This window comes from Aethalodelphis obliquidens, unplaced genomic scaffold (genome assembly GCF_003676395.1).
Source record: "Aethalodelphis obliquidens isolate GAN/ISIS:26980383/991018 unplaced genomic scaffold, ASM367639v1 scaffold89, whole genome shotgun sequence".
In the NCBI taxonomy this organism is placed as follows: domain Eukaryota; kingdom Metazoa; phylum Chordata; class Mammalia; order Artiodactyla; family Delphinidae; genus Aethalodelphis; species Aethalodelphis obliquidens.
In genome coordinates, this window is record NW_020838033.1 from 3,029,970 (window position 1) to 3,057,048 (window position 27,079).

Below are 27,079 nucleotides of genomic sequence, written 5' to 3' on the forward strand. Positions count from 1 at the left end.
GAAAGACAGTCAAGGTCACCAAATTTGGAAGCTTTCATTATAGTTGGGAAAACTGGCAATAAATAAGCAACAAATATACCTTTAGACAGTGTTGTGAAGGAAATGCATGGCACAGCATAAATATGTACAGCATGGATCCTTGTTTTGTATTACTAAGATACCGACAGCATCTGTCCAGGACAAATGTTGAGGAAAGCTTGGGTTTTGGTATGACAGAACTGGGTTTGAATTCGAGCTCCATGTGACCTTGGTCTGATAAATTAATCTTTCTGCTCCTCATTCCTATATATTCCCCTATACAGAACTCTGTTAAGGTTGCTGTGGGAATTAAGATATAATAAACATAAAATCTTTTCAGTGTTTACTGTTTTTTCACATCAGACAGGTCAAGCTGGAATCCTTGATGAGGCCAGGTGGAACTGTAGCCTTGTACTGTATGTACTTTTTCAGTGTTTGTTGAGGAGGCGGGTATATGGGAACGGGGAATGACCTGGAGGGCTGCTGGAAGAAAAATTCTTAGGAGAAGCAGTTCTTCCTTACCATTTGATAATGAACCAATACCATTCTTTCCTCTAAGCATACCTTCAATGGAGAAATATTTAACGCAGTCTAGTCAAGAATTACAAGTTACCCTCTATAACCCAGTAATCTCCAAATCTGGGTACAGAAAGAAAATATTAGAACTCCTATTTATATTTATTTTTCATATAATTGCTTTTTAATTATCTATTTTTGTGCCTTGTTACACAATATATGGGTACAGTAGTACAGGTATATAATTTATCAACACATGGGGGTACGCATGATCAAAAATTCCTTACTGCAGGGGTGTGCAATTAGAAATGGTGAAAGGCCACATGGAGGCTAAGGTAGGAAAATGAAGGTCTGCCCTCATTTTACTTGCCCAACATAAACTAAGAAAGTGCATTTTTTCATAAAGTAGCCTGCAGGCATCTCGCTGCACTAATAAACAGCAGGGTGAAGGAAAGGACCCAGTTTCTTAATCTCAAGTCAGTGTTCTATCCTCTACAAGTCTCTAGGGGGGGAAAAGTGGAAGCAGAAATTAAATACACGCTGCAAACTAAGTAAAAATCCAACCTTTGGATAAGCCATTAAATAGACGAGATCATTAGCCTGCAAAATATGCACAAGACAGAGGACAATCTCCAGCAGCTTCAGATCTCTCTGGACAGGAAACCTCCTCCACGTAGTCATTTTTCACTACCTCATTTGTAGAAAACTTTCATTCATATCCCATTGTACTACGTAGAGCTAATTTTTAAGACAGATGTGTCCTTCCTCTCCCCAACTCACACATCTATCACCACACGCACCAGCTTCTTTCAAACAACTCATTTCACCTCCAAGGAGGTGACACCGTCTGGAACCAAAAATGAAGCGGCAAAATGTTGAAAAATAAAAATAAAGCGGACTTTATTTAGAAGATAAAGGTGGTGTTATCAGTTTTGGTTAATAAAGTTGGGCTCAAGTGTTTTAACAGGTCTTTACTGCCATCACAGACTGGCATGCCAAGGGCATTCTGAATGCCAATTACAGACTGGTTGTTTCAAAATCCAAGATGCTGTCAAAATCTGATGATGGAGCTTGGATTTGGATGTTTTTCTTAAAGTTGGACTGACACATTTCTTATATATGAGTGACTAGATTACTTGGTTCTGAAAATGAAAACACTACACTGAGCAGTTCCCCTCCTCCACAAGTCCGTAAGGCAATGTTGCAGTTGCCTCTGACAGCCAAAATCTCAACATTTCAACAGGGGAGCTAAGAGGAACTGGGAAAATGAAAAGCAAAATTAATAAATGTAATTGTAATTGATATAGGCAGCTGCCACTTGTGGCAAACCAAAGCCTAGTCCGATGCCTATTTTCTTCACATTTGCACTGCCATCTTACCAGACGGTAACTACATTCTTGAAGGAATGTGCCAAGACTAGAGTGGGGAAGGCCCAGACAGTGAGTGGGCAGAATGCATTTTGCATCCATTTGCCTTAGGTGGTACAATTAAGGACAAATACCTAGTGGGAAGACCCACTAGCCAAAGGTAACTAGAAAAGAGGGTAATAAATGCATAACCAGTGCAGAGTAACTGCGAGGCACCAAGACCACAGTCCAACCAGCCCATTTTCCTCCTCTCCATCACTGAGTGGATCTGGGAGAAAGCATTAATAACAGCACTTGTCAACTGCTTCCCTGGAACAAAACATGACAAAACACACGGGTTTTGTTTTCATTATGGTTCTCAGTGTACTTTATTCTCCTGCTGTCTAGCTAAGCAGCCCACACAGGACAGAAATGGGTAGCACTGAGGAATGATCAGATTTTTTTTTCTCCCCAATATTCCTGCCCCCTCCCTAAGCCCTGACCAACCCTTATCAGGAATGGTTAGTATATCACCCTTTCCCTCAAGAACAACTAAAATTTAAACAAGGCATTATAGGGCCAGGTCTCTTCAGAGGGCTCAGGAGCTGGTGTGAGCTCTTTATTCACAATGGAGTGTCTTTCCTTCAAACACCTGGATTTTTTTTTTGTACACTGGTTCATAGATCGGCACTTGACTTTGAACCTGGCACCAAAAGGCACAATATCTGATACCCTGTACAAGAGCTATTAGAGATGCTGCCGTATGGATGGGCAAAACTGAGCCAATCCCGCTTATGAATGGAAGGCTTGAACAGGGAGTTGGCAAAGAGAAACATGTAAGCCCATATTTTTTGCTAGAATGGAAATGAAAGTGGGAAATTAAGGTCTTTTTAATCCTCCAAATACCTGGAAGCAATTTAAAAATCTTTCTTGGTGCTTTTGAAAGCAGCATGTTCAAAATGCCAGCAAAAACTCCTAATAACTGCAGAACCAAAAGGGGATCAAAGCTTACCAACATCCCTCCTTATTGCTGAAAAAGTCTAAAACCAAAATTCAGGGTGCCCTGTTTCCTTGTAAAAGGGAAAATAATTAAGTCTGATTTATCATCATAGCACATCACACTTTAAAAAAAATATTACAGCGTGTGACCAGGGGAATGTTTTGACACCATTTTATTAATCTTCAACTTCAGTGGAAAAATATAACCTTTTTCAAGTGCCATTTTCATCACAAGAGTTCTAGCATATATATATATGTGTATATATATATACACACATATATATTCCTTTGTTTTGATTACTTGGTTTTGAAGTGCAGCAAGAGACCAATACCGCATTATAATCAATCAAATAAAAGAGAACAGAAGGCCAAGCAGTTTCCAAATGGTTATTTTATCAGATTGTTTAAACATTAAATTTATCCTTGTTTGCAATCCAAAATAGTTACCTGAAATTTGCTGTTTGTGTTTACTTTTATGGTATGTTTATTTTCTAAACTCTTTGGCACAATTTTCTGGGGGCGTTCAGACTGCCAAGATACATGTCAGGAGAGAACTTTTCTTTTGTGCTGCCAATTATGAGCATTTAAATTTTGGTTTGTTGGGTTGTGGCTTTCTTTTGTTTTCGAAGTCTGCATTCTTTATTTGTAACAACTGTATTTTTATTTTTTCTATATCCTCTAACTCCAGAGTTCCCCCCCACCCCACTTCTACATTCACAGTTGAACCATATTATTAGGAAAGGCGCCTTGATGAAAAGATCAGGGTGGGAGCTCTGACCATTCGTCAGTGTTTTCCCTAGAATTAAAAAAAAAAAAAAAAAAAAGAAAAAAACCCAAAAAACAAAACCTAAGAGCGTCTTTCCTTTTTTTTCGTCTTATATCTCTTGTGCTGCATCAGTAGACAGAACTTCAGTTAGTTTCATGAAATGCAACATCCTAACCTCTTTTTTTCTGGGAAAAAGAAACTGCAATGACTTGAAGTTGAGAATGTGGATACCGCCTCACTCACACACACTCATTCTCAGACTGTAAAGAATCCCTCACCCTCCTTTCAGCCAGCACGCATACAGTACCAGTACCACGTGGCAAAGGTACACCAAAGGTGGGCTTGAGACCCAGGCTCCATCTTTCTCATCAGTAGCAAAGGCCAGGATGCCTTTTACAACAAAGCACCACAGCTGAACCCAGTCCCTCCTCCTCTCCCCCAAACTAGTCATTCCACTCGGCACCGGCCAAAAGACAGAAAAGCTAGTTCTAGCCTCTCCTGGGAAGAGAGAGCTTTCTTTTTTTTTTAAAGTAAATCCACCATTTTTCTCTTTTCCAAGATGGCCGACATTATGGTTTTCTACGAAGTCAGTGATTACTTAGCTCACCAGCAGCGCTGCTGTTGATGGCTGCAGCTGCTGCTGTGGCAGGATTTTCAGTGTGGTGTGTTTTCAAGCCTCACTCACTCATCCTCTCATTCCCAAACATTCAGCATCCGTGCACACTCCTCACTTCCGGGTTTTTCAAAAGATTGGAGATTTCCAGTGGGGGTCTCAGGTTATCATCCCAATGGTAACAGATCTAAAAACAGATTGGAAAAAAGGTCAATTTTTGAAATCCCATATAGCCAGTAGAGCCAAACACCTCTCTGATTCCTACAATTAAGTGCTTATAGACCTGAATGGAATTTGTCAACTTTTCAATCATTAGCACTTATGAAGGGTAGGAAACTGAAAAGATAAAACTCAAAATAGCCAATTTTACTGAGATCTGTGGTGTAAGATAACTCACTAAGTGAGAGGAAAATAAATTAAAACTACATTTCAAAGCAGAGGTCAGACAACTCCGACTTTGGATATCTTCTGTAAAAGAAAGCAATGTCTCAAAGCACTGCAGTAAAGAAATAAAAGAACATGAGGAAAGAAATACAGAGTAGAAAGAGAATTTTGGGAAAATGCCATTATCGATGACTTTATTAAGGTCCAAAATGATTTGGGGACTTCAGTGAATTCTAGTTATGTAATTTCTGTTCTTTATCACCATGAGGAACCAAAAACGTGGCTCAAGGAAAGATTGGCTGCCTGACCCTTCCACTAGTACAAGGCTGAGGAACAAAGGCCTGGCTCAGAAGCACTATATGGAAAGAGTACAAAACACCTAAAGAAAGCCCTTGTCAGAACAGTCTAAAGAAAATGTACCTCCTCCCCAAGAAAGAAGAAGAAAGAGGGCAGAGGAGACAAGCTCTTACCAAGCTTGGTTCTTCAGTTTCCTCAGTTCTTTTGTTGCCCATGTAGCAAGGGTTTTTGCTTTGTTAGTCTTCGATCTCCGTCCTTCAGTTAACAGTTCATGGATCATTGGCCTAGCTTCTACTAATTTCAGTACATCCTTCCCAAATGCTGTACACAAGTCCCTGTGCAAAGTAAACACACCTGAAAATGGGCTCCTGGCCCTACAACAAGATCTTGTTTAGAACCTTCCGAACCAGTGCTAAGCTAGCTATGGGTTTCTTGGTATTTACCTACTTTTTAAAGCTGGAAGAAAATTTAAAGATAAGTAAGTCTAACACCTGCCCTCAACAGATTAAAAAAATGAGGTCTAAAAAAGTAGAATAACTTACCCAAGGTTCCACAGCTAATTCATGGTAAAATGAGAACTAGACTCCAGGTCTTTGAGCTGCTCAAAACCAATGTTCTTTCTTCTAATGATACCTCAGAAACCCTCAGTAGAGGAGGCTAAACAGAGGCAATTTGTTGACCAACATCAGAATAGGGGATGGACATAGATCTGATGCTGCTTCTATAATCTCTGAGAGCTCACTTCATAAGAGTTTGGTGGGGAGAAATTAGAAATCTGGAGGGTCTGAAATGAGATTAGAGCTAAATTCTGGAATGAATTATTATCTGAGAACTCAAAACAGGACATGATGGGTTCTATTAAAGAAAGAAATCCCCTCTGTACCAAAAAGGTGGGTAATTGCCATCCAGGCTACTCTCAATATTCTTCACTACACGTCTTCTCATTTTCCGGACACATTCTATTCAGCTATCAGAAGCAGGGTATAACCTACCCGATCAGTCCAGCAGCACAAGCCACTACTCCGTCTGTATGATCCTCATCTCCAGCAATGTGGTCAATGAAAGACAGAATAAATTCTACTCTGGGTTGTACCAGCATCACATCCGCTATAAAAGAAAAGAGGTCTGATGAGGTTGTCCCACATTTGGCAGGACTATATACCCTGTTTACACCCTGTTTCAAAATTCCCAAATACTCTACTCCCATCACGCAGGTTTTGGGCTGGAGAACTAGTTGCATACAGTTATACCAAATTGTTCTTCCTCAGATTAAGATGTCATTCTTCAAGTCAACAGAAGAGGCAGATACTCCTATTCTTATAAGCAGATATATATATCTGTAGAAACACAAATGGGACCTTTCCTCTAAGCCTGTAATATCAAAGGAGTGAAGTACAAATATTTCCCCAATCAATAACAAAAACATCCGTTGATAGAGGAAATCTAATGCCCCCAATCCTTCAATTCAGATGCATGGTGGGGGTTAGGGAAGTCCCACTCAGTGTTGGCACATATGCAAACAGTAGCAACAGCCTTGCTGGATCCCATCCCTTGCAATGCTCAAGAAATGTGAAGCAAGGTAGCTGAAGAAGCAGGGATCAGAAGAGTCTGTATCCTCCCTCAAAGCTACTCCCTTCATTAGAGCACTGTTCCTCCTTCTCCTCTTCTTTTAAGCAACAGGTGTTAGTTTACAAGTAAACTACGCAATGAACACACAGCCCATTTGGCTAAGTGCACACTGGACTAAGTCAACTGGGTTGTATACTCAACGGTGTACGTTCTCCTGGTCTCCCTTCAATCCCTGGACAATTCCAGTATAGGCTTCCAAGCAGCCTTCCCTTAGCTCATTCAGATAATCCACCATGTCATAGTCTGACTGTAAGAGAAAAAGAACAGAATCTCCATCATATCGATGGCCTTTAGTTGTAATATTTGCCAAAAGTCCTGCTCCTCCAGTCAGGGCTGGACTTAAAGATAGCTTTAAACTTACCTTGTCCACCTGGGCTTGGGAGGCCTGCTGAAGAGTATTCAATACAACCTCTAGATATTTTTTAAACTCTCCACCAATAGCAAGGGCAATATCACCAAACACTGACAGAATCTGTGGCTTCACAGACCTGTGGACATTTTCATTCTGACAAGGAGAAAAAAAAAAATTTAGTTCTGTCCAAAGATTCAAAAAGCTTTTTAAAATAACCAACTACTGATATGTTTGGTATAGACCTTAAGGAACATACACAAAAATTAGCAATGCTTACCTCTAGATAGAGAGATTATATATTTACTTTTCCTTTGTACTTTACTGGTCCCCACCTGCCCCACTCAAGTTCCATGCACTGACCATGCGTTCCTTTAATTAACTTCACATTCTTAGGTTAGAATCATCTTGCGAAAATGAACAATTCCCTTCATAAGCCCACAGCCAACATTCTGGGACATATACATTCCCTGTCACGGATCTTGATGTTTAACTATCTTTCTAACCAATGGTAAATTAGATTGTGTGTATAGACACTCACCCCCAAGTTCTCCAGTAAGAGCTGCATCACCTCATCACAGAAAGGTAAGATGTTGGATTGCAGGGCACGGCATAAGTCTCCCACTAAGCCCACAGCCGCCAAACAAACCTGCCAAGAATCAAGAAAATGACCTCTAGACCAGAAAAGCCTGCCTGCAGGGGTAAGGCATGATTTTTTACCTAGCTACTGGTCCTTTATCACTTGAACCTAGAGTCAAAGAAGAAAAGACCCTTCCTCTCTCACATTAGTTCATTTTTTAACAACCAATATGGCAGGAAGAGAACTAGGACTATCTAATCTATCATTAAGAAAGGACAGAAAAGACAATATTCACCAGGGATGGTGGTGGCAGAGGCAGATGGTTTACTGAAAACAAAACAAAACAAAACTCCTTCGTAGGGTGCTACTCTGATGTGTCTAATATCCTGTCCTTCACTGACTATTTCTAGTTCAGACACTCAGGGCAACAAAGTAGCTCAACCCTTGGGGTGATACACAGGGAAATACTACCTGGGCTACAGGATCCAGACTTTTGTACTACAATGACTACCAAGTATAAATGAGAATATAAATGTATTATTGTGAAAAGCACAGCTTACCTGGTACTCAGCATAATTTTTCAATCCAATGCCCAGGAAGGGTTTAAAGGCCTCCATGTACTTTAAGAATTCACCACCCAACACTGTAAAGAAACAAACTATTAGCACCACAGGATATCACAGAAGAGAACAAAAATAACCATCCTAGCTCTCCCAAAATGTATACACTCCAGTCGAAAGTTAGGTAGAATGTGAGTTAATTACAGATTCTATCACAAAGACTTAGGGCTGCCTTGGACAAGCCAAATTCATAACTGCTAAAAGGGCCCAACTCTTATACCCTGGAGATAACGCCAAATCTCCAAAGAGTGGGATTTCCCTCTGGCTGAAACCACCAAGTGGTATGGCCCCCGAGGAATGCCAAGGTTAATTATGAATTGCCTGAGCTAGTGATATTGCCTCTTGTCCATCTCTTCATCTGATTATAACATGTCCTCTTTGGAAGCCAGCTATTTTTTTGGCCTCGCCGGGCAGCTTGTGGGATCTCAGTTCCAACCAGGGATTGAACCTGAGACCACCAGGGAACTCCTGGAAGCCAGCTTGGTCTCTAGCCAATTCCATCAAGGACTGACTTAATAAGCCAGTCAAGAAAAGCTGTCTGGGTTTCATATCCAAATCAGCCACTCCAGGAACCAAAATCAACTTCTGTGCCCTGCCAGGGTAATCACATGTTGCCAGACCAGTTGCACATAGGCTCCTTATGCTAGAAATGGGTCTGCCTTAATAATACACCTTACAGGGCTTCCCTGGTGGCGCAGTGGCTGGGAATCTGCCTGCCAGTGCGGGGGACATGGGTTTGGGCCCTGGTCCGGGAGGATCCCACATGCCGTGAAGTGGCTGGGCCCGTGAGCCACAGCTGCTGGGCCTACGCGCCTCACTGCAGAGCCCGTGCTCTGAAGCAGGAGAGGCCATTGCAGTGGGAAGCCCACGCCGCAGCGAGGACTGGCCCCCGCTTGCCGCAGCTGGGGAGGGGCCCACGTGCATCAACGAAGACCCAACGCAGCCAATAAAATAAATAAATAAATAAATAATTCTTAAAAAAAAAATACCCCTTACAAACCACCACTGAAGAAGCATTCCAGGTTTCTGAAGTGCGCTTTAATGTGCTTTTAATGGCCTTTCAAGGAGCCTTAAGTCAGATATGGCTTCCCCAAAGCAATTCTGCATAGTTAGACATGTAACACCCAGAAAATCAATTAATTCCTAGAACTCGATGTTTCATTCCATTCCATACCAGGCACCATATTGCGTCAACCTGAATCCAAAGCATTACAACCCAAACCAGAAGGCACCAAGTGCCAGGAAAGAAAATAGAAACCTTTACTTCCTCCATGCTTTACAGGAGCCAAACCTCAATAAAGCAAGTAGACTTTAGGGGAAAGAAGAACCTGATGAATTTGAGGTAGGTAACAGTTCCCTCCACCCCCAGAAAGGTTGCCAATCTGAGTTGCAAATTGGCTCCCCATTCACTTCAAGGAGAGTGGCAAGGCAGTTATACACAAATTTACACTTATGTTCAATCCAGCTCTGAACTGACTCAATACCCCAATAAGTGAGAAGACGGGACTATGCTTTTTTGCAGTCAAAAATTCTTCATGGCCATTGATACTCTTGCATTCTAAAGACATTCCCTGCCCAATTTTGGCTCACTGACCTTCCACCAGTGTGCTAACTGCCATTAGGGCATCCTCTTGCACTCCCCCAGACCCAGCTGTGCTTTGGAACATCCTTAACAGGGAAGCCATGACCACATCAGAGATCTGCAAAGCATCTTGATGTTGCACTTTCCGGAGAACATTCTGTGAAATGAATAAGAGTTCAGAATCTGTTGATTCCAAACCCTTCAATCAGAACACCATACTTTTTTTTTTTAAATCAATTAAGTCCCTAGAATTCTTTTTTTTTTTTTTTGGGGGGGGGGGGGAGGCTTTTTATGCTCAGAAGTTTTGACAGTGCAAATCATCTACAATGAAACATACATTTAAATATCTCATCTATTTCCCAATTCAGAACAAATACAAGATGATCTTCCATAGTGCAAAAAGTCATCTCCTCTGTGTTTTATTTAAGTCTGACAAATCCTTGTCAGCAGCCTCCATAATCCAGTTGTACTGGAATGGCAGTTAAATTATTTCAGCTTTGAATAAGGACACGTCATATTAGAGTTCTTACTCATAAAACAAAAGAGCAACCCTTTCTATAGCCTAACCCATTTACAAATGATGGTCAAGAAACTATCTTGATAAACTGAAACCCATCTGACTTTTCCCAATTCAATATTCGTCAAACCTCCCTCCCTACCCTTTAATTTGTTTCAACTAATGTTACTGGATCAGGAAAGACCTCTTAACAGTCATGTTTTAAAAAATAAAGTTTGGAGTAAAAAAGAGAACGGAGTCATAGGTAAGATGACCTAGTCAGCATCACTCAATTCTAAAACCTAGTACCCACCTAAGCACTAGACAAGTTCCAAGGTTTTCCTGTTCTTGGATAAAAAAGGGAATAGCTCCTCAGCCACGCCATGACTCCAGTCACGAGCAAGGAGTTAACAGTTTAATTTTCCCAGTCTCTCCTCAGAAAAAGTCTACTGTGAACACCAAATACTATAAATTATAATAAAGTTTCCAACAGCAATTGTTTCAAAAGAAGATGGTAAAAACACAAGGCTGTATTTTTAGCTCAGTGAACCATAGCTGGGAACCAAATCTGACTGGGCTACACTTGGACAACCCAATGAAAACCAGACTAAAAGTTGCTAATACAAAATAGCTGCACAGCTGGGAGGACCATCACAAATGGAGTAGTTTCCTTCCCTACACTGTACAAAAGACAAACCGCATTTTTACGGACAGACAAGAAAGGAAAATTGGAAATTACTCTCCTAATCAATCAGACTAAGGCCTTTTGAGAAGAGCTTCTGACCACCATCATCTATAACATCATCTTCAGAGTTCTGTGTGTACATGAACTTGTCATCCTGAGATATGATTCTCTTCCCTGGAGCTATTAAGTGATAAGGCACCATCATACCTGAAGAGTTGCGCAGAGTAAAGACTGAAGGTCATTGAACTGGATCCTATCCGATGTGCTCTGGATATGCGACTACAAGAAAAAGAAGATCATGTTCTGAATAAACACCTTCTGAAAGGGCTTTAAACTCCCTCAATGCTTCCATTTTTGCTGGGTTTGCCAGGACCACTAAATAATCTTTACTGGTGCTAATGCAGGAAAGTAAATAAGCTTATATACGTACATGGTGTTACACATGTATGAATAAACTGTAGCAAGCAATACAATTTTAAGTTGCAACAATTTTTGTATACGCCTTATATCTTTCTGAGAACATATATGCTTAAGCACTGAAAAAAAGAGAACAGCCTTAAAACTAGAGCTCTGTGTTAAGTACCACACCCTTCCCACCAGGAACCAGGAACGCCCTCAGTCTCACCTCCATCTGGAGCACCTGCTGTAGTCGTTCCATGATGACTAGAGTCGTTTTCTGAACTGCAGGGTAACAATCCTTGGCACTGTTTTTCACAATTTCCATCAGAGATTCATACGCAGAACTCCTCAGGTTGTTCTGGTGTCCATCAGGTCTGTAAGGAACAGACAGCAAAAATCGTAAAGCCTTAACGGAGAAAGGACAGAGAAGTCATTATAATATAGAAACTCTCTCACTGAAAATAACCCAGAAACCGATATGGTTGCAGACTTGATCTGAGTTTGGCAAACACAATACAGCCTGGAACCAAATTTTCAATCTCTGAGCCAATGACTACGTTCAATATGGTTTCCAGACCTGTTTAAACTTTAGAATGGCCCTTTTGGAAATGGGCTAAAATTGTAGGAAAAATAGTTAAAAATGCTGAAGAACCCATGTGGATAATTGAAGAGGCTGTACAAGTAGCTATGAAAAAGACAACTTGGGAATTCCCTGGCGGTCCAGCAGTTAGGACTCCGTACTCTCACTGCCAAGGACCTGGGGTTCAACCCCTGGTCGGGGAACTAAGATCCCACAAGCCACGTGGTGTGGTCAGGAAAAAAAAAAAAAAAAAAAGATATATCAATTGTCTTCATTCATCTGCGAGATGAAGAAATGAACTAGTTAAGCATGAAGAACTGATATCCAGCCCTCTTCCTAATGGTTTCTTTTGAGCATGGCTTTAGGTACAGCTTACACAAAATCACAATAATTAAAGGTTGTCCCCAACTTATAACCCCTTCAAACTACATTTCCAAAGGTCATTTATAAAACAACTGTATTTAATGCCAAGTTCCTCACCCAATATCATAAATGGTGTTTAGTAATCTGGTATGGCAACTAAATTCATAATGAGAGCTACTATTTCTCTTATACCATAATCAAATACTCCTATTAACTGTAGACACTGCAAAATGAAGGCACCTCTCTAGGTCAACTACTCTCTACCTGTAGAGAAATGAGATTATTTTCTGACCTTAGTTATAAACCGTACAATTCTAAGGTAGTCGAAAGTCTACATTTCTTTCCTCACTCTTATTTAAACAATCTAGAACAGGATTCTTTTAATTTCTCCTATTGCAATGTTTCTATGATTAGGTTAAACAGTCCCTACACAAGAGGCAAAAGGAGTTGGATGCAAAGACACCACTCATTTCACTCATTTCTGTGTAGTATCAGTTACCTGTCTGTGGTCTCCAAGAGCTTCTGAACTATGAGTTCAAAAGAAGAAGATAAGCAATAGGTAGCTGGTTCTTCCTGATCATCAGCTACATCTGCAGCTTCATAAGCAGCTTCAGCCAGACTGGAGAAAGCCTTAAACCCAGAGTAAATATTAATTAAACTTCAAAAGAATCCCACTCCAGGATTACCTCATTTTCCCTTAAGATACCTTGGGCAGAGTTCCTTTCCAACTGATCTAAGAATAAACCAATGGCAGTGAATCCTCAATTCTTCCTATCCAGGTCATCTCAAGACAACTTAACATGTACAGCTACCCTTAAAATTAAATAAACGTATGTATGTACGTATGTTTCTTTATATTTTGTTTCTGCTGCCTAATAATCTACATACAACTCTCTAAGCAGCAGAGTATTTTCACCTACCACGAATGCCTGCCACTTCATTTCTTCTCTTTCCATTCACAGAAAGCCTCTTTGTCCCACTCCTTCCTTATTTTACCTTCCTCCCCCAAACCCCAAAGGTCCCTAACAAACTACATTCAGCCTATACTGACTCAACACTGAGCTGCCTACCTTCCTTCCCTCATACCCCCTTCTCAGCAATGGTTACTTTTCATGGCCAGCAACTCTCTACCTTAATCAAAATTTCTTGTCCCCAAGCAACTGAAGAAAAAAACCCAAGTCCAGATAGTTTTCCCGCTGGCTTAACATGACTCTTCTAAATGGCTCGGGAACCAGTCACCATGAGACAACAGTTCCCACTGGGTCATGCAGCTCACATCTCCCCCACATTTTAATTGAAGAAATTAGAAAGGAGATGCTATTCAGAAAAAGCCTTCTAGTGAGGTGGACCCATTTCTCTCCCACACCTCCTACTTCCTTGCCAATGGCTTGGCCAACCTCCTTATCTCACCAGGAAGAAAATCCCTCACCCAGCACACATTTGAAGCCACTCTGGGTTCAGCACTGAGGCCCTCAATCAGACACTGCAGCAGGGGAGTCAAGTAGACATCATTGATGGCAGCTTCGGGAAGCAGTTCACAGATTCTGCCCACAGTCCATGCAGTTGTGTCTCGAACAACTACACTGGGGTCTTTCATTAATTCTATTAAGGTGGGCATAGCCTGAAAATACAACAGTTATCGGCAAAGCAAAACAAAGATTAAAGTTCATGCTGACTGATACCTCAGAAGAGGAAATACTGATGTTTGGAATTTAACTCAAAGTATCAAGATGGTTTTGTCATTTTATAAGACATGCTTATCAAATATCCAACAATATAATAAAAGTAACTGGAAAAGTGAAAAAGTCCTCCTCTCTTCACCAAATCCCAATACACAGTTTTATTAAGAGTTTGGTATGAATACTTGCAGCAATCTTTATTGAATTACTCAGGCAGAGATCCCAGGATGAAGCTGTGATGGCATTTAGCTATTCCTGAACGGTTGAGGTCTATATACGCTAAGCTCAATTAAAATGTACTCTTGGGCTTCCCTGGTGGTGCAGTGGTTGAGAATCCGCCTTCCAATGTAGGGGACACGGGTTCAGTCCCTGGTCTGGGAAGATCCCACATATCGCGGAGCAACTAAGCCCGTGCGCCACAACTACTGAAGCCTGCGTGCCTAGATCCCATGCACTACAACAGGAGAAGCCACGGCAATGAGAAGCCCGCGCACCACAACGAAGAGTAGCCCCTGCTCACCACAACTAGAGAAAGCCCACGTGTAGCAACGAAGACCCAATGCAGCCAAAAATAAATTTTAAAAAAATATGGAGAATTGTTTATGATATAGCATTTAGTGAAAAAACAAGTTTTAAAACTATTTGTACAGTAAAATCTCCATCCTGTTGCACATACATGCACACTGTTATCACTGGGCAATGGGATTAAAGGTAGCTTTTTCTTTTTGGCCTTTTCTGCATTTTTCAAGTCATATGATTTTTGTAATAAAAAAAGAAATATATTTTATGCCTCATTGACAGCGAATAGCTATCCACAAGTAATCTTTGTAGATAACTATTTACAGCTTTGTTTTTAAAATAAAGGCAAGGGCTTCCCTGGTGGCGCAGTGGTTGGGAGTCTGCCTGCCGATGCAGGGGACACGGGTTCATGCCCCGGTCCGAGAAGATCCCATGTGCCGCGGAGCAGCTGGGCCCATGAGCCATGGCCGCTGAGCTTGCGCGTCCGGAGCCTGTGCTCCGCAATGGGAGAGGCCACAACAGTGAGAGGCCGGCGTACCGCAAAAAAATAAAAAAAACAAAGGCAAATCTTCAAGCAAAAAGTTTAAATAAACAATAAATATCCCACTTTCCACCCACAAACTCCCTCAGCTTCACCTGTATAACTAGTGGTTTGAGCTGATTGGGCTCTGGTCCTTCCAAGATACAGCCGAAAGCCATCACTGCTGCATCCCGGTACCGCCAATCAGGGTTCTTGATGTGTTCCTTGATGAAGGGGAGGACATGCGGGACAATGTCATCTTCACAGCAGGTGGCCAGGAGCATGAGGCACACCCCAGCTGCTTTGCAGGGGTTCCAGTCGTCGTCATCATCATTTTCATCCTAGTGAAAGAATGTGGCATTAATTAAGTTTTTGTTCAAAGAATCACTTTAACTCAAAAGATCCTCTGACTACTCTCAAATATCATTACAACTTAAGTTTTGGGGAAGTAAATAAAATATAAAACCTTCATATCTTTATCCCTTCCACAAAGATTCATCACAGCACAGCCTTTGTTAAACAAGATGTAGATAGAGGGAAGATACTTCTTAGCACTATACAATGAGATGAACAAACTCCAACTACATGCAATAAGGATGAATCTTGAACACATAAAGTAAAAAGCAGGACAAAAGAATATATGCTACTTGATTCTAGTTATATAAAGTTCAAAATCAGTCAAAATCTATGCAGTGAAAGGTGAGGGAGGAGTTAATGACCAGGAAGAAGACACTGGGGGGATGGGGGTGGGGAGTGTGGTTCTGGTGTGCTAGTAATTATTATTTCAGTAAAAAGTTAAAAAAGATTCCATTCAGATCTCCCTTGAAACTAGAATTCAAGGTATATCCTTCTTATTGTGGCTGTTCACACCAGAGTAATTTAAGGTAGGCTGCTTATGCAACTTCAGAAAATTATATACCTAAAGAATGATTTGTTCCCAAAATGAGAAAAGCACAACAAAAATATACAAAAGTGAAAATACTAAGGTCAAAGATAGAAAAACAACAACTGTAAAACTAAAAGATGAGATGAAAATTTAAGGGAACACCGAGTCCATTTCAAACTAAGTGTATCTCTATTTATCTTTCAAGATCGCTCTATTAAGAGTCATGTACTTCCCTAAAAACAAATTACATTCCTGTGTACGAAGAAATTTTGCAGTGCTCAAAGTTACAGCGTTGTTTCCTCAAAGCACTTCCAGCTCTTTGATAATATTTCACATGCACCAGAAGAGATGAGGTGACAGAAAGAATCTTTCCAAACACCATACCAAGAAAAACTGTGATGCATGAAGCTGAAAGGGAACAATGGCAACCAAGATACACTTCTTATAAGATAATTTCTCTACTTACTCATTAAACCCACATCCCTCATGAAGTCTTGCTACAGTTATTTTGTCAGGCTGATCAAAAACTACTCAGAGCCTAGAGGATCTTACTGATCCAGCTCAGCTCTTCCCGAGGCATCTATAACAGAACATCAACTAGTTCAAGAGTTGCTGAGTTCCTTCGTGGCAACTGTTCCACAGCAAACCAACCGTTAACAAGGCTTCACAGCTCACCTGGCTAGATTTGGAAGGTAACTCACCTGTTTAGTTAGTGTCTGTGTGAGGATTGGAACCAGGTATTGTAGTGCTCCCTTGGCATAAAACTTGCTGGTGTGCTCAGGGGGCCGTCCTTGTTCTGCTGCCTGAGGAGAAACATAAAGCAAATTCTGGACAGCAGCAAACAAGCTATGATACTAAAGGCATACAGTGAGAGCTGCCCACGGGTCTGTACAGAAATACATGGAGCACATGGTAACATGCAGTGTGTGTGCTCTTTGGAGGCGCTCATTTTTGGGCTACTTCAATGAGATTCTTTTAGGCCATACATATAATCTACCTTAAAGGACCAAGGCAACCTTAAGAATTATATTCTTTATTCACTAAGTGACCTCTGGATGAAGAGATGTATGAAGCTTACATAAAGATGCCAAAGATTGTGCTTTTTGTGGGACATAAAGACAATCAAGGTTGGAAACAAAGCTTGAATTCGAATTTGCGAGTGCAGAATTAACCCCTTTCTCCGTATCTAATTCCTTCACCAGAGTTAGTAAGCTATCAATTATACATCCCATGCTTGCATTAGGCCTTCCAAAAGAAAATAATTCAGCATCAGATGTCACCTGGTTAAAATGAGACTTCCTGCTGCCCCCTTGTGTTCACAGTACTAGTATTTTCAACAAATCCTGACTGGTAAAAACAGGAGATGCTTCATTCCTGATCTGTCTCCCTCATGAGGGCCTTTGGCTAGCAGAAAACCCCAAATCTCTACAAATGGAGATACCCTCTAAGCCCGGTCATAATAAAGCTCTCCCAGAGGAAAAATAATATCCACAAAAGAGGTTAAGTCCCAAAGCCCAGTCAGAATGACAGCTCTCCCACCACATGGACTCTCCCAGGCTCACCTCTGAAGCTTCAATGGCCAAGTCCATTTCCTCATCACAGACATTGGACCAGAATTCTATCCCTTGTAGGGCCACCTCATCAATATCACTTTTCATTGCTTCAATTGTGATCTTAAGAGAGAAAACACAACACCCCAGGTCCCAAATAAGTGCTGGTTCAAGTTCGACCCCTCCTATAATCACAGATACTCAAGTTTCAAAGATGTATATTTATGAAAGCTAGGTCTGAAATGAAAGGTAGGAAAAAGAGATTTTTAAAATATACTCTTCTCATTAGTACAAAGGTAGCACAAGTTTTCTTGGCACACTGCTGATGAACTTAAATCTAATACGCAGACTCAGGGAATTTCCTTGATTTCACAACATTAAATAATTACAGAACTGACGAAACATCAACTAAGAATAATGGACTTTTGCAATCAGCTCTATGCTCAACTACATAAAATAAAAATACTTACTGCAAAAAGAGCAGGACCCATATATGTCTCCATGTACTGATAATATAAGGACATTATCTTCACCAGATTCTGTAAGGCAGCCACTCGTACCTTTTGCAAACATCAGATTAAACAGTTTACTATTTAGTTTAATAACAATGCAATCTGACAAAGGGAAATAACCACTTCACTCAAATGGGTTAATAATCTATAGTGTCAATTGAAGTGTATTTCTTTTCCTTCTTTTTTACTTTAAAGATATCTGTGGAACCCCTGGCAGGACTAAACTCACTAACGCCCTCAGACTGGATGTTACTCCCACCGGCTTCAAGGGTCAAGGTTTAGGTTACTGCAATAGGAAAGCTGTTTCAACGGCTACAATGGAAAACAATCACTTGAACAACCTACAGCAATTAAATAGCAAGGCTGGGCTTCCCTGGTGGCGCAGTGGTTGAGAGTCCGCCTGCCGACGCAGGGGACGTGGGTTCGTGCCCCAGTCTGGGAAGATCCCACATGCCGCGGAGCGGCTGGGTCCGTGAGCCATGGCTGCTGAGCCTGCGCGTCCGGAGCCTGTGCTCCGCAGTGGGAGAGGCCACAACAGTGAGAGGCCCGCGTGGCGGAAAAAAAAAAAAAACCCAGCAAGGCTGATCAAAAACCATTTCTCCCTTAAATCTTTTTTAAGAAGGTGACAACTTCCATCATGTTAGCTTTCCAAGGACTATTCTTCCCTCTTCTCCAATTCAGTGAAGAAAAATTCTTATTTAATAACAGTATTAGTCAAACCTATTTCTGAAGTCACCAGATTCCAACATTTCAAACTACTATGCTAGAGTTAGCATTTCCTAGGAAAGACAGAAGACAAATTTTTCACATGACCTCTCACTTACCCTTGTATCTGGACACTGTGTGGCTTCACAGACCACCTGCATAATAAAGTGCCTTTCGGACTGCAAAAGAATAAAAATAAAGAAAATGAGAAGAGTATAAACCACATATATGAAGATTACTAGACTATCCCTTCAAAGAAAACTCTCACTCCCTCAGGGACCCACACAACCCTGGACCAATCAAGCAGGTTTTCCCGACACAGTAATGGGACTATGAAGGCTCTACAGAGTTTGCCCCCAGTGTCTACTATATGACCTGCCCTCTAAGGAGGTCCTGAATCTTTTAATCCCCCAAATGACCTTCACTAACAAGACTTGAGGAAGGAAGCAGACAGGAAAATGTAGGTCACAGGATTGAAATAAAGATGGCTAAAACAAAACAAAAAACCCCCCTACAATTAGGAAAACCCCCTTCCTTGTATTTAAAATTTAAGAGAGGGACTTCCCTGGTGGTCCAGTGGCTAGGACTCCGTGCTCCCAATGCAGGGGGCCCAGCTTCAATCCCTGGTCAGGGAACTAGATCACGCATGCCGCAAGTAATATCCCACATGCCGCAAGTAATATCCCACATGCCGCAACTAAGACCCGATGCAACCAAATAAATAAATAAATATTTTTTAAAAATTAAAAAAAAAATAAAATAAAATTTAAGGGAATTCAAACAAACCCAGATCAAATGTGGTAAGATACAGGAGAAGACTAATGAACTACATTTTCCAAGCAATTAGAATTGCAGTTTGCTTTCGTTTCTTAGACCTCCCTACTCTGTCCACTCTAAGGCCAAGAAAAGGCAAAAAGCCCAACTAAAGCATCAACAAACGTGCAAAAATGCTTTCAGACTTTCAGTCGATTGCTTTCACCCAGCAATCGACTTCTGGGTATATATCCAAAAGAACTGAAAACGACTTCTCAAAGATATATTTGTACACCCACGTATACAGCAACACTATTAACAACAGTCACAAGGTGGAAGGAAGCAAAACAAATGCCCATCAACCAACGAATATAATGGAATTATTATTCAGCCTTAAAAAGAGAATTCTGACAATGCTATAACATGCATGAACCCAAGACATTATGCTAAGTGAAATAAGCCAGTCACAAAAAGACAATTCAAATACTGCATGATTCTACTAACATAAACTGTCTAGAATAAACAAACTCATAGAATCAGAAAGTATAAAGGTGGTTGCCAGGGATTGTAAAGGGGAAAATGGCGAGTTAATATAATTTCAGTTTTGCAAGATGAAAAAGTTCTGGAGATTGGCTGCAAAATAATGTGCATATACTTAACACTACTGAGCTTTACACTTAAAAATGGTTAAGATGGCAAACTTCATTTTATTGTACATTTTAACACAACAACAAATAAATAATAGGGGGAAATACTTTCAGGCAAAATAAACTTTATTTATTAATTTTCAAAAGCACTTTCCTAAGGAAGTATGAAACAGCCCAATTTGCATATTTTAAAAAAAATCCCAAAGCATACTCACACTTTGGACTGCAAAAGGGAAAACCTAAACCTAGAAACATTTTAGATCACATTATTCCCAAAAGCCTGATGAGAAATGGCAAACACCTACTCCATGGTCGTTTCACACAACACAAATCTTAACTAGATGGGAAATAAATGCTTCTAAAGAAGATGGTACCTTCTAAGTCATAAACTTAAAACAAAACAAAACTTTCATTTAACTCTCACGCCTCACCCTCTGAACCTACACCTTTTAATCAAGAGACACTTACCTCTTTGTCAAAGTTTGCTTTGGTGAACTCCAGTGAGTTCAGGAGTGCATTAGTAGCCGCTAGCTTCACATTATTACTAGGCTCTTCTTTCCTCATCCCCTGGATTATGGCAGTCAGAATCTCATTGGATTTATCCTGTAGCTGCTCTGGGTCCTGAAACAGCAGAGAAGTGCAGTGAATATAATAATTGAGCTCATGACTAATCAGCAGTCCTTTCAACTGTAAAATCTATTTGAGAGAGTATCATGAGACTTTCCTGATCTTTTCCCACACATTTCCATTTAGGGACAAACCACCTGCAAAATATCCCAGGGTCTGGTAGTCCAAAATTGAACTGAAACAAGTTAAACTCATCAACTTCATCTCTGCTTCTTAGCATAATGACTCTGGGCATGAAGTAATGCTGGCTTTTTTTTTCCCCTTCTGTGCAAATGGAGATGGCAGTCTGGTGTTTTTTCCCAGGCCATCTGTACCAACTGAAGTAAAGCTTCAGAACATCTGAGGACCAAGGATCAACACCTGGGCACATCTATGGAGTCTAAGTCCAGGTCAAGTGCTGTGGACTTCTTTGCTTCATCAAATCTGTATATCAAAACAGACACCAAGAGTAGTAACCTCAGCAGCAACAACAGTCCTAGGAGGGCTGCATTTAACATACTGTGTTGTGGCTCCAGTGGTTAAACCACTACAGCAAAAGCTGGCAAACTGTTTCTGTAAAATAGTAACTGAAAAAGTAACACAGCATCCTTGGTACATTGAGGATCTTCAAAAAGCGATCAGATCAAGGAGAGGAGAGAATATCTATGCCCCTCCATACAGGGATTTCCATCTTGAGTTTGTAAACCTTAAGTCTCTTTCCTTTAGGGCATGCTTAGCAATATGAGGATAAATTAACTATCTAAATATAGAAGTCTAAAATAACAAATAAAGCAGCCCTACTTTCAAAACACTCTGCAATAGCTTGGTTTTCTTCATGATGACAAAGAATAATTCTAATACCATGCATGTTACAACCAGATGGAATCAGAGGTATATAAGTTAGATACAGCACTTACTATATCTTGGCAAATGTAACCAATAGCTTCCAATGTCGACTCTTTCATGTGCTCTGTGCTGTTGGGGTTTGTGACATTGGCCACCAGCTGAGGAATGAGTTCTGGCCATTGGTTCACTGGGATCTCTGCACAAGCAATACCAGCCACACACTGCGAGGCAGAACTAGGCCGGTAAGTTTCTGTGCCCAAAGTCTGCAAAACCTGTACGCAGGTACACACACAAAAAGACAAAAGATATCAATTTTAATACTACTTAAATATATTTTGCCTACCAGCATACCTCTTACATCAGTCTCTGAATTTTCTATAATACAGAAAAGTAGGAAAAGGCATATACAGTATAGGCCACCTGTTGGGAAAACAGCCAGCCTCAATACCAACAGCAGCACAATCAACACTGCCCCAGAGGCTAGAAATGAAACCAATTATCTCTTACTTCCAAATGGAATCTCCAAAGCCAGATACCTCACCTCAGTGTTCAACACAAGGTGAGAAAGTAGCAAAGGCATAGGTACAGATAAAGAATGAAGCCACAACTGACCCTAGGTTAATCATTACCACGATCAGCTAATTCTGTCAATGAACTCACTAAGAATCACCAGTCCACTCAAAAGGCAAACAGTTAACTGTTCCTGGCATGAACGCAGGACAAAGAGTAGCTGCCAGATATCCAGGCCAGCTCTGCTGACTAGGTCAGGTCACTTAGTATCCTGCTTTGTAGCTAATAATAATGAAATCCCCATCCTTCCCCCTTATACGGTATATCATCAGCCCTGCCCACTCCCAACAGCTCTACCCAATAACAGTTCTGATTGATTCTAAATGAAGGTTTTGCTCCCTAGGGCTACCAGAGCTAGACTGGACTTTAAGAAAGACTGTTATGGGGAAGGGGGCAGGGAGCAGGGATGAGATGAATTGTCCAAAAGGGCAGGGGTTGAACAGGTATTAATCCAAGTCTGACTAAGAAATCCAGGGTGCCTTTATACCGTATTGCACCATCTCCTAGTACATACGTGAATCCCATTCTATTTTTAGCTTTTCTCCTTTAAATTGCTTCTAGAAGACCATTAATTAATATTACTTGAGGTGATTTAGAGACTACAAATGTCTAAATCCTGACTACTGAAAGTTATTTTTTTAAAACTAGGGGTGACCCTAATGATAATAGTCAATTATCAGAAATAAGAGGAGTAAGAAATTAGCTCTCAACTGTGTCCAGACCCACATTTTAAAAAATAACCACCAGCACTGAAAAAGTATTACCAGATGTGCTATGAAAGGGAAAAAAACCCAAGATAACTGCTATTTTTTTCATGCATGAAAGCTCAATAATGTCTATACAAATTCTTACTCAAAAATTTTAAATTTGGTGTTAAGATTGATGTGCCCCCCTCCAAAGTCAACTACAGTTCCAATCATGTCTTCTCTCATTTACTATTGTGTAATTTGAGGAAAACGAGAAATTGAATGAATACAGTTAAGTACCAAGATTTCCAGTGATTATGGGACTTCCCTGGTGGTCCAGTGGTTAAGACTCCACCCTTCCACTGCAGGGGCATGGGTTCAATCCCTGGGTGGGGAACTAAGATGCCGCATGCCACACAGCGAGGCCAAAATACAAAAACAAACAAACAACAACAAAAGATTTCCAGTGATTAATGGAATAAACTTCATTTATATCAAATTACTGAAAGAAGGATTAAAATGTTATTATATAAGGAAACCCAATGTGGACAGAAATAGCTCTACATATTCCAAAGAAGATTCAAAATAAGTTGGCTTTTGTAACCTAGTTTCCTGTCATGAGTTCCTCCATGCAAGAGTGAAGAGGGAAGGAGGTACATAATTAGAAAGAGAAGTTACTGCCGTAAAGAGCACTAATTTACCTAATGCTGACACCCAGAACCAGGAAACAGAAGACTGATGTGCAGAACCACGACTAGCACAAGTACAGACGCAGAAATCCCCCCACTGGTTTCTCCTCAAATACCAAGGACCAACTGATGACTGCACAGATGTTTGACTTACTACTCTCTGTGCCTTATCCATGTAACACAGGCCACTAAAGAACCCAATTAAAAAAAAAAAAAGCATATACGTCCACATATTCTGAGTTCTTTGCTGTAGCAAGAATTATGGATTTCTAATTCACCAAGCAAATCACAAGAACTCCATAACGCAGCGTAACAAGTGACATTCAATTTTCCTCAAAAAAATAAATAAAAACTAAAAATCCATCAGCTCACTTTTTAAACACCTTGACAAAAAGCCAGATGTCTCTAGAAGTTTCTCATTATTTGCTAAGTAGATAAAATCATGATTAATGTCATAATCTTATTTCACAAACTCTTTGGGCTTGAAAGCCCAGGAGATCATTTAATTCCCCTTCTGACTCCACACAGTGCCATGCCTAAATCACCAAACAATGGAACTATCTACAGCAGAAGTTCAGCAAGAGCTAAGTGTTAGTTAACTAAGCTCTAAATCACTTGGATAAAGACAGTTTGAGAAAGAAGACTTGTATCAAATACATTTTTTACCTTCAAGTTAAGTTTAGATCCCAGACATCTATTGCACTGTCAGCTCCTTCCCATGTAGATGACCAAAGAACTGACACTCCCCAGGCTAGTGTGACCAAAAGGAGATGAAAGCTACTTACATAATTTTTGACTTCCCGTCGAGCATTAGCATCAATAGCAAGCCACCTCTGCTGGTACTGTGTCTTGATATCTGGGTCTTTAGATGTCAAAGAATTCTTGATTTGTAGACCAGCTGCAACTCTGGCAACCTGACTGTTTCCTGGATTTGCCAGCACTCTGGACAGTTCCACAAGGAAAGTGGGCTGTTAAGATGTGAAGGAATAATACCTCTTAGGAATTTTACCAATTGAGAATAGCACCAAAAAACAGGGGAAAACCTAAAATTTTTAGGACATATAATATTTCAGAAAATGCCAAAATATCTACTTCAAGATTCCTATAAAAATGTTATTTGGTACATGAGGAAGTCATCCATCTTCTCACACAGACTCAGCATTTAACAAGGAGTTACAGGTTTTCCTATCAACATCAACTAAGAGTGCCCAAATCTTCACATCAGATCCCCCAGAATTAAAGTAAGCTTGACAATCTGGTAGAAGATTCTTCTTCATACCTAGAACAAAACCCGGTACTCAGTAATTTGTATTTGTTAAATGAATATGTTATGACAGGGTAGAAAGTAAAATTGTTACTTTTAAAATTTAGATTAAAAAAAATCTTGGTCCAAAAAGAATGACACCCAGGGTGGCTTTTGATCTCATGGAAGCAGGTTATAAGAGAGGGAAGTACTTCTAAATGTAAAACATAGACTTAGGAGACTAGTGTTCTCTAGTTTAGTTTTCAGTGTTTCAGCAAAATAACAGTGAAAAAAGATATATAAGGGAAAAGTGATAACAAATATTTAGAAATAGGGGGCAACTGAAAAGATAAAAATGTCAAGGAAAATGACTTCATGTTTAATAGGCAAGAGTTAACACACTAAAAGTGTGTTATTAACAATTCCTTGAGTTGTTCCTATTCTTGAGTTGTTTAAACATTACTGTAGATTCTTGAAAAGTATACTCAATCTTTTGTACTGCTCAGGTCCCCAATTTGGTTTAAAAATTTGGTTTAAAAATTTTAACACACACTAGTCTTCCCTGCAAGAAGCTCTCTCCAATGGAAAAGCTAACAGGAAAAACTAAAAGCAGATAGTTTACCACTAACAAGTCCTCCAACCACAGTGGGAAATAATTCTTAAAGGTTTTATTAATTATATACCACTAAAGAATGTTAGGAATGTTGGGAATAAGATAAAATGTTAGGAATAAGAGAAAAGGCTCCTTGCAAATTTAGCAAAAGAAGAAAAGAGGAATATATACCAAATGGAAATATTATCAGTCTATACTAGTGGATAAAAATCTTTTCTATGGAAAATTAAGGATAAAAAAATTAGTAGTAAAAACTAACACATGGAAAGGCAAAAAAACCCACAAAAAACACGAAAACTCCACAAAACACAAAAAACCCAAAAACCATTCAAAGGCAGTTTGTATAAAATAAAAATACACCTTGTCACTTTTTTTTCTTGCGTTATTTTGCCTAAGTAACACAAAAGAACACATCTGGTTACAGTGAACTATTACCTTTAAAAGATGTCTAGTATCATTCACCCTTCTCTCTGCTCCCCATCCCCCCAACAGGAGGGAATCCAAAGAGGAACATTACTGACACATAGGTTGTTTCAACCAATACATCTCACAATTTTATACAGAGATCCAGTCTCTACGGGACTTAACATTCATTTGTTCTGTATCCTTTAAATTTGAAAATATGAAAAACGAGGAACTTTCCTCTGGAAACAGGCCCGATCTCAAGGATGAGCCTCAGCCTGTTATCTGGGTGCAGATTTAGTCTCTACTGATTCGGGGGTACGCGGGGGGGAAATACAAAAACCCGGGTGAGAAATACCCAGTCAAAAAAGGGAGAAACACTGCCGGAAATGGGTTAAGATGCATTCGGGTGCAGGCCTGGCCATGAGCACAGACCAAGGGAGACTGGAAACGGTAGAGCTCTGGGAAGTAGGCGAACAATCACAGGGGCCACGGGACAGGAAGGAGAAGCCGGCCCCGGTACGAATAAGGCGGGCGGCAGGGTTCGTAGCTTCCACATGGCCCCTAGGCCCGGCTCCCCCACCCCCACCCTTGCTGAACACGCAGCGCCGCGCAACCTAACCTCCTCTCCCTCCCTCTTTCTCCCTCCTGCTGCACCGCCGCCCTCAGGCTGCACGCCGATTGGGTGGCAGTCACCCCGGCGCGCCGCGCCATTGGCCAGATGCCGGGCCCGGGGCGGGACACACCCACCGGCTTCCCGATGGCGGGGTTAGGTTGGACGGGGGGGGGAGGGGGACGGGATGGGGCGGGGTGGGTTCCCGAGGCCTGGGCCTCCGGGAGGGCGGGAAGGCCCGCATGCAGGGGATGGGGAGACGGCGGGATGGGGGACGGCGGGGTGGCACGCACCAGGTTCTCCACGGCCGCACGCTCCAGGAACTTCTGCGCCGCTTCCAGTTCCAGCCGATCTGGGGGGGAAGGAAAGTGGGAAAGGGGACAGGGTCAGAGGGGCCAGGGCTTCCCCTCCCCCCACCCAATCACCTCAGTTCGACCCCCGGCCCCCGCGTCCTACCGGGAGACACGGTCTTCTCGAGGATGGTGATAAGCTCCATGGCGGAGGCGGTGGCGGCGACTCCTCTTAGGACGACGGCCCGGCCTCTCGGGCGGCGGCTCTAACTGGGGATGGGGGTTGGGGGTCGGGTGGGTAGGGAGGGTGGGGTGGGGGGCGGGGGTCACCACAAGCCCATTCACCGGCTCCCTCTTGGTAGTCGCTCCAGCTCCCCTTCCTTCCTCCTTTCCGTCTTTCCTCCCTCCTAATTTGCTACTGGCGGCGGCGGCAGCTGCTCCTCTGACGGCGGGGGAGGGACCCCGGGGGCAGCTCAGAGCGCGGCTGGTGCTCGGGTGGCGGAGGGAGAAAGAAGGGAAGGGAGGCTG

General features: G+C 41.3%; 1 protein-coding gene across 1 annotated transcript; it reads right to left on the reverse strand.

The window, feature by feature from the left end:
- Positions 1-1,413: 1,413 nt before the first annotated feature.
- KPNB1 (karyopherin subunit beta 1) lies at positions 1,414-27,079 on the reverse strand. The gene is made up of 22 exons (XM_027094303.1): positions 26,718-27,079; positions 26,555-26,613; positions 24,176-24,358; positions 21,517-21,717; positions 20,462-20,614; positions 18,713-18,772; positions 17,847-17,936; positions 17,389-17,499; positions 16,528-16,629; positions 15,057-15,281; positions 13,652-13,843; positions 12,722-12,852; positions 11,506-11,653; positions 11,088-11,159; positions 9,712-9,856; positions 8,058-8,140; positions 7,459-7,566; positions 6,930-7,073; positions 6,710-6,815; positions 5,932-6,046; positions 5,113-5,274; positions 1,414-4,445 (listed from the first exon to the last, which is right to left on the reverse strand). Coding segments are annotated over exons 1-22 (2,631 nt in total). The 5' UTR covers positions 26,758-27,079; the 3' UTR covers positions 1,414-4,444.

Excerpts from the sequence above, each read along its gene's own strand:
- KPNB1 (XM_027094303.1), bottom strand. The coding sequence starts at position 26,757 with ATGGAGCTTATCACCATCCTCGAGAAGACCGTGTCTCCCG. Across the intron at positions 18,773-20,461 it reads AAGCAAACTTTGACAAAGAG|TCCGAAAGGCACTTTATTAT; the intron begins GTAAGTGTCTCT and ends ATTCTTTTGCAG. Across the intron at positions 17,500-17,846 it reads TGGGTCCTGCTCTTTTTGCA|ATCACAATTGAAGCAATGAA; the intron begins GTAAGTATTTTT and ends TTCTCTCTTAAG.